This window comes from Propithecus coquereli, unplaced genomic scaffold, assembly GCF_000956105.1.
Source record: "Propithecus coquereli isolate 6110/MARCELLA unplaced genomic scaffold, Pcoq_1.0 Scaffold124, whole genome shotgun sequence".
In the NCBI taxonomy this organism is placed as follows: Eukaryota; Metazoa; Chordata; class Mammalia; order Primates; family Indriidae; genus Propithecus; species Propithecus coquereli.
Genome location: NW_012136525.1, coordinates 3,365,585 through 3,375,858, shown reverse-complemented (window position 1 = coordinate 3,375,858; position 10,274 = coordinate 3,365,585). Strand labels below are relative to the sequence as shown.

The 10,274-nt window shown below is 51.4% G+C and overlaps 1 protein-coding gene across 1 annotated transcript in view; it reads right to left on the bottom strand.

The window, feature by feature from the left end:
• Positions 1–10,274, bottom strand: part of VWF (von Willebrand factor) — a 150,183-nt gene that overhangs the window by 54,536 nt on the left and 85,373 nt on the right. Inside the window, exons 28-34 of the mRNA XM_012637894.1 lie at positions 7,846–9,209; positions 6,404–6,520; positions 6,170–6,310; positions 5,728–5,871; positions 3,314–3,478; positions 2,185–2,228; positions 1,715–1,892 (exon numbers count right to left, since the gene is read on the bottom strand). Of these exons, the coding sequence (XP_012493348.1) occupies positions 1,715–1,892; positions 2,185–2,228; positions 3,314–3,478; positions 5,728–5,871; positions 6,170–6,310; positions 6,404–6,520; positions 7,846–9,209 (2,153 nt within the window). The remainder of the gene's footprint in view (positions 1–1,714; positions 1,893–2,184; positions 2,229–3,313; positions 3,479–5,727; positions 5,872–6,169; positions 6,311–6,403; positions 6,521–7,845; positions 9,210–10,274) is intronic.

Below are 10,274 nucleotides of genomic sequence, written 5' to 3'. Positions count from 1 at the left end.
GCCTGGTATTGTTTTAAAAGTGATTCTGTCACTTGAGGTCAGGAGTTCGAGACCAGCCTGATCAAGAGGGAGATCCCCATCTCTACTAAAAACAGAAAAAATTAGCTGGGCGTGATGGTGCATGTCTGTAGTCCCAGATACTCAGGAGGCTGCGGCAAGAGGATCGCTTGAGCCCGGAACCCTGAGGTTGCTGTGAGCTAGGCTCACACCATGGCACTCCAGCCTGGGCAACAGAGCAAGACTCTGTCTCAAAAAAATGAATAAAATAAAATAAAATACAATCAAAGTAAAAAAAAAAAAAAGTGATCCTGGTCAGGCACGGTGGCTCACACCTATAATCCTAGCACTCTGGGAGGCTGAGGCAGGAGGATCGCCTGAGCTCAGGAGTTCGAGATCAGCCTGAGCAAGAATGAGACCCCCTCTCTATGAAAAATAGAAAAATTAACCCGGCCTGGTGGTGTGTGCCTATAGTCCCAGCTACTCAGGAGGCTGAGGCGGGAGGATGGCTTGAGCCCGAGTTTGAAGTTGCTGTGAGCTACAATGATGCCACTGCACTCTACCCAGGGCAAAAGAGTGAGACTCTGTCTCCAAAAACAAAGTGTTCCTGTCTAAGAGAACTTCTGCTATAGAGTAAGGGGGACCTCAAAAGAAAGACAGTCTATGAAGGGTTGAATGCAGAAAAACCAGAAGCTTAGCAGGAGAAGCAGCAGCCAGGCCAAGGATATAGGCTGCTGCTTGCACCCCAGTGCTGAGTGTTGGAGGAGCACAGCGAGGAAATCCTCAAGAGATCTGGCGAGAGAAAGGCTGCCACAAACGCCTGCCAGGCCGGAGAGTGCACAGCTCTCGCACAGCTGTGTTGGCCACATGGAACCTTCTGGTCCACTGTTCAACTCCCCACTCTCCATGCTGCAGGCTAGGAGAGAAGCTTACCACACTCCTTTCCCAGGGGCAGGAAGCCCAGACTGGGACTGGGGAGGTGTTTTAACTCTAATCAAGTTCAAAGTTTTAATTATTCCACAACAGTGGACATCCAATTACCAGTTGAGACTGTTATAGGACTTCAAGTGACCGCTGAATTCCTTATGAATCAACAGAAAGAACATGAGGTCGGGTAGAGTTTTCATCTAGGCCGGGAGGGAAATTTTTCCCACTAAATAAATTCCAAAGGAAGGGTGAGCTATAAAATCCAGCTCTGATTGCATCCCATAAGCTACGTCTGTTCAACGTTATGGTTAATCCACTACTGAGTAGGGGGCAACCTGGGCAGCCGTGTCTACCAGACACAAGGCAGAGGGCTGTGCCACCCCCATGGGTGAACACTCTCCACGTTTACATGAGACAGACTTAAACCAGGCCGCTCACTGCCAGACCTCCACTGCTGTACCCCGAATGTTAATACGTGGATTCCTAAAGCTAGACTTGCCAACAGCCAAGCTGAGCACTGAACTCAGAAAAGCAATCCTTCCCTCTGGTTATGCGTGATCTGGGGAAATGCCTTCCAAAGACAGAGGAAGAGAGCGGTGATCCCCGAGACTGGACAAAAACTCGTCCAGGGAGCACGTGAGGGAGGGAGCGCAGGTACAGGCGGCGCTGTGCACGGGGTGAGGGGGGAAGGGCTGCTCCAGGCTGGATGGCTTCTGCTCCACGTTTCCGCACAGCCGAACTACAAGCCCTGCCCTTGACACCGTCCAGGCTGGTGAAGAGAAAGACTCACAGGGGCAGGTCCAGCGGCAGCCACACGTCTCTTCCACCCGAACAGGGGACTGGCTGTTGGGACATGAAGGCCTTGGCCCCCGGTCACAGTTGACCCGATGATTCTGCAGCAAGGTCTGGCCATCTGGCTGGCAAGTCACAGTGTGGCACTGATCTGGCAGGGTCCAGACGTCCCCAGGCTGCAGAAGAAAACACCAGATTCGTGCAGGGAGCAGGATGAGGTATTCCAACTCTGAGCCCAGCTACCGGGCAACTGACCCCTGGAACTGGACACAGGTCTACATGGCAAGGAGACCTACTAATGAGACAGGAAGCAGAATACAAAGTTTACAGGTAGATGTGCAAAACCAGGATCACAGTAAGAGGGAAAACTGAACTAAGACCAAAGGAGGAAAATATTAACCAGTAAGAACATGGGCCCCAAACCTACCTTTCTGATCTTTCTTTCAAAGCCAACAGAAAGGAACTTACCTTCTTTTCATTCCCATCCTCATCCATGCAAATTCTTACGAACCCTGAAACAGACACAAGGGAGACCTCAGTCCCCACATATCACCCAGGAATTCTAAACAATTCACAATGTCTGCTTGGGCGACCTGGGCTAGTCTTGAAATCAACTCAACTCTGAAAAGAATGGCAAAGATTTCACAGCAGGGACACAGGTTAAGAGGTGGTCATCCTGGGCTTTTGCAGACAGCTTTGTGGTTGTCAGTAACTATGATGACAACAACAATGACAATATGGCAATAACTACAGCTCTGAAGCCTTCTCAGTCATCCAGTCGTGATGGCTTTCCATGTGCAGATCACCACCAGGGATGGGGAGGGCAGAAAGATGAAGCAAGGCCCTGAAAACTTGAAAGAGATCTACCTGAAGATTCCTCCCAGGGGAGCTATCATCTAGCAGGAAAAGCAACAACTCTGCAGCAGGTTTGGACTTACAGCTAATAACATTAGGAAAATACACAAAACCAGGCAAAAAAGTCATTTTTTTTAAAGTTTCTAACCTAAAATCAACTTAAATTATGGTACTGGCTGGGCGCGGTGGCTCATGCCTATAATCCCAGCATTCTGGGAGGCTGAGGCAGGAGGATCGCTTGAGCCCAGGAGTTTGAGGTTGCTGTGAGCTAGGCTGATGCCATGGCACTCTAGCCCGGGCAACAGAGCAAGACTCTGTCTCCAAAAAAAAAAAAAAACTGTGGTACTTTGATGTGAGATTCCAAGTTATCTTATTGCTAAGGCCCTTTTTACTCATGCTGACGATGAATACAGGCCCTGGGGAAGAAGCAGCTGACCCATATTTTGATATTTTTGTCCAAGATCCCTCAGCATGAACAAGCACAGGCTTTTCTGCTAAAGTTCGATGGACAGTAGAGTGGAAAGAGGACCACACACAGAAAACTCTCTGCTGCCCCTGGACATGTGTAGTGCACACCTGCCATGAGCAGAAACTTAAGGGTCCCGGTCCGTATAACAATCTTCATTCAACGCCAAATCTTATGGGTGAGCACCCTTGGGTCTCTAGAATGGTAGTTTCGTTTTCATGATTTTTTGTGGGATTTCTTTCTTGGAGAGGAGTAAGAAAGTATTATAAGACCCACCAGAGCACAGTTTGTGGAAGAAGGAATTGCCCAAGGTGACCATGGTGGGGAGGTCTTCGATCCGCTGGAGGTTCACCACGTTGGAGCTGGCCCCTGGGCCTGCCAAGACCCTCAGCTGGGCTGCATCGTAGCGATCCCCAATTCCAATAGGGAACACTGTCACTCCTAGAGTGAGCAAAGGAACAAGAAATGGTGCGTAGGCATATGGGCTCCAAACAGACTGGCCTGATGTTATATCCAGCATCTGCATAAAGCCTCGTGTTTCCTGGACTGGTCACATACACCAACCCTGTGAGGGCGATATTCAATCAGCCAGCATGCATTAATGAGCACCTACTGTGTGTCAGGTACTGTTCTAAGCAGTGGGGACACAGTAGTGAACCAAGCAGATAAATGCCCTGTCCCTGTTCTCAGGGAGCTTCCACTGGGGAGAGACAGACAAGAAACACACAAAAAAGTAAACACATAGTATTTCAGATGTGGATAAGTGCTTACAAAAAAACAAAATGGGGTCGGGAGGAGGGGATGAGCAGAGACCTGAGTAAGGATGGAAGGAGCCAAGGGACATCTGCAGGAGGAACACCCCAAGCAGAGAGAACAGGGAGTGCAAAGGGCCCCGAGCAGAAGTCCGGCTGCATACTCCAGGGTGGCTGGAGCCAAACAAGCCAGACAGGGAGCAGGGCACAGACCCTGCAAAGCCCCGCCAGCCACAGTAAGAAAGCCAGCCACGGCTGTGGATCAGACCGCTGCAGCCGCCATGCTGAGAATGAACTGCAAGGGATGCGGGGTGGTGAGGGGGGCTGGGCTTCCCGTTGGAAAACTACATCAATAATCCAGTTGATGGGGCTTGGACAGGGTGACGTGGGTGCAGGTGGCGTGCAGTGCTGCAACTCTCAGTATATCCTGTTGATGGATTGCATAGAGGTGTGAGAGAACGAGGAATCAAGGATGCTAAGGTTTTTGACCTGAACAACTGGAAGGTTGGAATTGCCATTTTCTAAGATGAGAAAGACTGCAGGAGGAGGAGATTTGGGTGTGAAAGTCAGGAGTTTAGCTTATATCGAATTGCCTTAGAACATCTAGGCTTGAGTTGAGATGAGAGGTCAAGGCTGGAGATGAGAATTTCCAAGACAGTGGTGTGCAAATATATTCAGACCCATAGCACTGAACGAGACCACCAAGGGGGTGTGCCCACTTGAAGATGAGAAACTGAGGCTTTGAATGATTAAATGACTTTCCCTGGATCATGTCTCTTTCCTCTAGACCACAACTGCTTCCTTTCCTGTGAAAGTCCTTTTTTGGAGTCTTAATAATAAAGGAGAAAAATCTCCACCCTGAAATTCTCCAATTTACTTCTCCAGAAAGTTCTAGGTATTTGCAATTTGCCTACGGTTAGAGCTGATTTTCTACTCGCAACTTTTCAGTTCTTGTAAGCTTACTGAGTCATCCAAATACGTATCCTTTACCTTTTAGCATTCTTTTCCCTAAAATATTATAATAGATTTCATAAACATGTCACATTCATTCATTTAACAGAGATTAAATGGTACCCTATTTTATGCGTCACGCACAGATGATCCAAAAATAAGCAAGATTTTTCCCTTGCCTTCAAAGAACTCCCAGTTTGTGCAAGAAAGAGATATGTAACAAACAACACAATGTGATTTGCACATTTGGAGCAGGTCGCCATGGTACAGAGAGCAGAGTGAATAACTCTCCAGAAGAACATCAGGTAGACGGCAGAGGAAAGACAACTCCCAGGCAGGGGTTTTGAAAGATGAACAGTTCTCCAGGTGGCCATGAGGGGACTTAATGTCCACATCTCCAGACCTCCCTCTGCTAGGAAGTCATCCCTCAGACCACACCTCCTGTCCTGGCTCACATTCTGTTGCTACTCGCAGCATGAGTTCTCCTGGGGCACCAAGGCCAGGTCCCATCTGTATCCTTCCCCTCCTAAAGCATCATCCTCATCTCTTGTCCACCCAGCCCCACAAGCCCACTAGCCTGGTACTGGGAAAGGGCTCTGAATACATCAAGGTCCCGGATGGTTCTCAAGGCCCTACAATAAGTCACTCTGGCCTCAGACAGGGCATTTTGGTGGGAGACCAAGGGTACTACTCGATAAAGGAAAGGTATAGAGGTGTGTCTCTGCTGGACACAAAGGGAAAATGTGGAGAAATTAAAGGTTACAATCTAAAGCATGCAGTCAGGTATAGGATCAACATACACATTCATTACTGTTTGATTTCCAGATAATGCAGTGATTGGACAACTTCCTGCTATTTAAAACCAGGCCACAAGTGGGTATTGAGTACATGTAAAACCAACCAGAATATCCAGAAGTAACCCCACCCACTTTCAACCCTCTGTCATTTTAGAAGAGTCTTAGGATTGATCGGACACTGGCCACTTACGGTTGGATCTGGCAGCATCAGCTGCTGCGTGCACTGGATCCGAGGAGACCCCCGTGACCAGGATGACAACAGCCTTAGAGACCCCAGGCCTGGCACCGTGGACTTCTGAAGTGATGTATCGCACAGCAACGTCCAAACCGTTCCCTGAAGGTAGAGGAACAAACCATGCCAAGTCAGTACTGACTGTAAGACGCAGTGTTTCTGAAACCAGCTGGGCACCCTCTCTCATGATGGGTCCTTAAATTGTTCAAAAGCTGTTCAGGGACTCAGAGGGACACACAACTGAGATCCGGAAGAGACCTGGAAGAGCATCTAGCCCCCCACTCTACAGGAAAGGTATCTAGGACCAAGAAGCAAAGTGAGTGGCCAAGGTCACTCAGTCACTTATGCCAAGAACTAGGACCAGAACACAGGTTCTGCAGCCAGCCTGTGGCACCGTTACCGATTTGGCTGTGGCCTCCCAACCGCTGCATGCTTTCCACGAGGCTCAGTAGATGGGCTTTGTCCTGGGCCACATCCCACGGCACGTCGGGGGTGGCGATGCTTCCGTACTGGAGCACGGCCACCTGAGTGAGATGAGGCCCTAACAGGAAGGACAGAATGGGAATCATTCTGAGTCAAGCAGAGGCCCAGCAAGAGCCGCTTCCTCACCTGCTGCTCCAGGTACATCACTTACCTATATTGGCTTTTGAAATGAAAGCCTTGGCAAAACTCTTCATCTCATCAAAGTAGGAAGCCGGAAAGCCGGAGGAGCCATCCAGGAGAAGGACCACATCCAGGGGCTGGCTGCAGTCTGCAAAGGGGACCAGGGGGTGAGCACACAGGCGCTGGCAGGGAGCCCACAGCCTGACACCACAGCCAGCAGGCTCTGCGGGGCACGCGGACCACGCGGCACCACCAAGGGAAGGGGATCGTCGTTAGTGTGAGGGCCACGTGGGCCAGGGAAGAGGGGAACGAGGAGATGGAGTTCCTGGGCCCATGAGGACCTCAGGTTTGGAGACATGGAGGAGACTCCAGCTCCACTCAAAGGAAGTTTAAATGCCCACAAATGAAAGCAGCAGGCGCCCACTCCCTCAGTAACAGGAGGCTGCCACGCTTCTAGATCTGAGTGGAAAAAGGAAACAGCAGCAGCATGTCCCTGGAAAATGAGGTGGTGTGTGCTCAGGTCCTGCAGGGTGGAGGAAGCCACTCTGAGTGTTAAGGTCTGAGCACATTCTCAGATTTGATAAGATGGTGCCCTCACTGTTCTCCTCAGCAGAAATATTATAAGACTTCAAATAAATCTCGGGCTCTGATTAAAAACAAAAACCAAGAAACAAAAGCACTGGTAACAAGTGTGAGCATCAAGAGACACTGAAAGAAAGTGAGTTATTCCCAAACACGCCAAGTAAAGATGTTCGAGAACTAGGAATTGATTGAACACCAACATCAGATTAAAAGGCAGCAATAATAGCAGGGGTAGCGAGCATTTCTTTGAGCACCTGCCATGTGCCGGTACTGTTTTAAGCATTTTACAAGTAGGTATTGTTATTAGCCTCATTCCACAGATGAGGAGACTGATATACGAAGAGGTTAAGTACTTGCCCAAAATGACCCAGCTAGCAAGCGGCAGAGGTGACACTGAAACCAGGGCAGTCGCTGTAGAATCTGAGGACCTAGGCTGCCACCTGTCACTTGACTTCCTGGCCTTGCCCCAAAGAATGTCAGCTACTTAAAATAATTCCACCCAGCCAGTGCAGTCAAAGGGGAGCTTATAGTCGCCAGATTTAACAGAGGTCACCTTCAAGGCAGAGAGTGGGACTGGGTGGGAATGGGGCTGAGGGATAAAGTAAGACTTACGTTTTTTACCCTATAGCCTTGGTATCGTTTAGATTTTAACAATAGCCTTGTAGTACCTTTGAATTTACAAGCACACACAATAAGAAAAGACCTTCCCCCCAAAAAAGGGTCACAAGGTCTCTCCCCTGCCTGGAAGGGAGCGAGCATAGGCACTCTGCAGGCAGGGGCCTGGCCACGGGCACAGAGCGGGGAAGCCGCCATGAGAGCCCAGGAGTCACGCGCTGCCAAGGCACCCCCAGCCCTCACCGGCCCTCCCGCCCGCACACAGCGCCAGCATACCGGAGACAGGGGAGAGGGTGGGGAGCTGCAGCCCCTCTCCGGAGCAGCAGCCCTGCAGGACCAGCTCAGGAGCCTCTCGGGGAAGCAAATCAAAGTTCTGGATGAGGATGGGGGCGTTGGGCCAGCCGATCCTCTCCAGCTCCTGCACGTTGGCATGCGGGCCCACTCCGATGGGCACCACCTGGATGTCTCCTGGCAAGCGCCTGATCTCATCCGAGGCGGGATTTCCCGTGACCATGTAGACCAGGTTGGGCGCCTGCTCCCGGTCCCCCAGGCTGGCAGAGAAGCTGTGCTCGGAGAGGTACTGCAGGGCCAGCCCCGTGTTGGTCTCGTTGCCACCCCGGTAGCGGATCTCTCGCACCCGCTGTAGGACGTCCCCCTTGGACTGCGCCTCGCTGAAGGGGTACTCCATGGTCACCATGTACGAGTACTGCAGTACTGCCACGTGGATGCCGTCCTGGCCCACGTCCATCCGCTGAATCACCTCCTCCATGAACTCCTTGCTCCTGTTGAAGTCAGCTTCTCCGATTTTGTCCGAGCCTTCCAGGACGAACGCCACATCCAGAACCATGGAGTTTCTCTTGGGTCCCGGTGGCGAAGGACCCACGGTGACTTGTGCCATGTGGGGGGGCTTGGTGGGGGGAGAGGCTGTAGGGGCAAGGTCACAGAGGTAGCTGATAATCTCGTCCCTCCACTGCTCCAGCTCGTCCACGCTGCTGAGCACAAACGCCTTGTTTTCGGGGGCCTGCTTCTCGATGAGGCGGATCTGCTTGAGGCTGGCGTGGGGCCCAATGCCCACGGGGATCACGATGACCTTCTTCTTCTTTAGGCCCTGGACATAGCGGACCAAGTTCCGGGCCATCCGTGGGGGCTCCTGGCTGGCCATGAGGAGCAGGGTGATGCGGGAGGCTTCGGGGCGGTCAATCTTGCTAAAGATTTGGAATAGCGTGTACTTCAAGACCTCGCTGGTGGAGGCCACCTGGCTGCCCGCGTACTTCACCTGGCTGGCGATGCGCCGCAGTTCTGACGGCCGCTTCCGGTCCATGAGCCCAATGTAGGAGTGGGAGCCGTCGTGGTATTCCACCACGGCCACGCGGACCCGCTTCTGGGAGATGTGCAGCCGCTCCATCATGTCCACCACGAAGGCCTTCAGCACTCCGAACTCCGCCTCGGACAGCTTGGAAGAGCCGTCCAGCAGGAAGACCAGATCCAGCAGCCTGCTACAGTAGAAGTCATGCAGGGGCGGCTCCGGGGTGTCCTCCACATATGGGGTGGTGGGGCTCACAGGGGCTTCCGTCGGGGGCGCCTCCAGGCCTCCCGGTTCCTGGCAGGCTTCACAGGTGAGGTTGACACCATCACAGTGGCTATGGCAGAGGGAAGAAACCAAAATGGTTCAGGAATAACCTATGGGCACTTCTTAGCCCTGCAGTGTAGGCCCACGACACATACTCCCATAGAATTGCCCGCCTGGCCCACCTGAACCTGAGATCCCACAGATATTCTCCACCCAAGTGAGATGTCCTTGTTCAACATCTGTCCCCAGACAGCACCCACCACACACACACACATAGCACAGGCTTCCCTGTATTCCAGAAGCCAAAGCTTTAACCCGTCCTAGGCTATGAAAAAGAATCTTTGTTGTTCTAGGCCATCCACACAGCCATTCAAAGTTTCTTTCTTTTCAACCGAGATCTCTAGCAACATAAATATTTCATTATACTCCAAGCCTTCTTACAAGTATCTCCAAGAACAAATGCTGCACTAAAATGCTAACACTGACCTGTGCTTGTAAATGTTCTGTCGAAGATAAATGCTTTATGGTGTTTATTATAACAGAACTTAAATTGTATGAATTTGAAGACATGTTTAATATGTTGGGCTTAAGGAAGATAAAAAACAACTGGAGTAAAAACATTTTGGAAAGACAAATAAAGATTCAAAAAACCCCAGCTTCATCTAGCAGAACAAAGTGTCTGGGTGGTAGATGGGGGTCTCCAGGTCTCAGACTTGGGAAAAGACAGCGGCTTATCTGTTCTTCCCCCAACAGACGTGTGGCAAGCACCTACTACGTGCCAGGAACTGGCTCAGCCCCGCGCCCAGCCCCAAGTGCACCGCAGAGCAGTTGCCCCGCACAAACCCTACGCTACCATGCCGACTTTCCGGGCTCTCTGGTCACGTCACCCTTCGCCAGCGTCCTGGAAAGTGGCACGGCATGCCAGAGTACAGGTGAAATCCGGTGTCCCTGTGGGGGAGACCGATACGGCCTCGGCCTTCTCCTCTTTGTCCCCTCAGCCTTCGAGGCAACTTGTGTTCAGCACACCCAGTACGGCCAAGAAGGCAGCAGCGCCCTGAGCCCTCGGAAGTGCCCTCTTGGATGCCAGGCGATGTCACCAGCCTGCTGTGGGACTCTTGTGCACACCGCGTCTGAG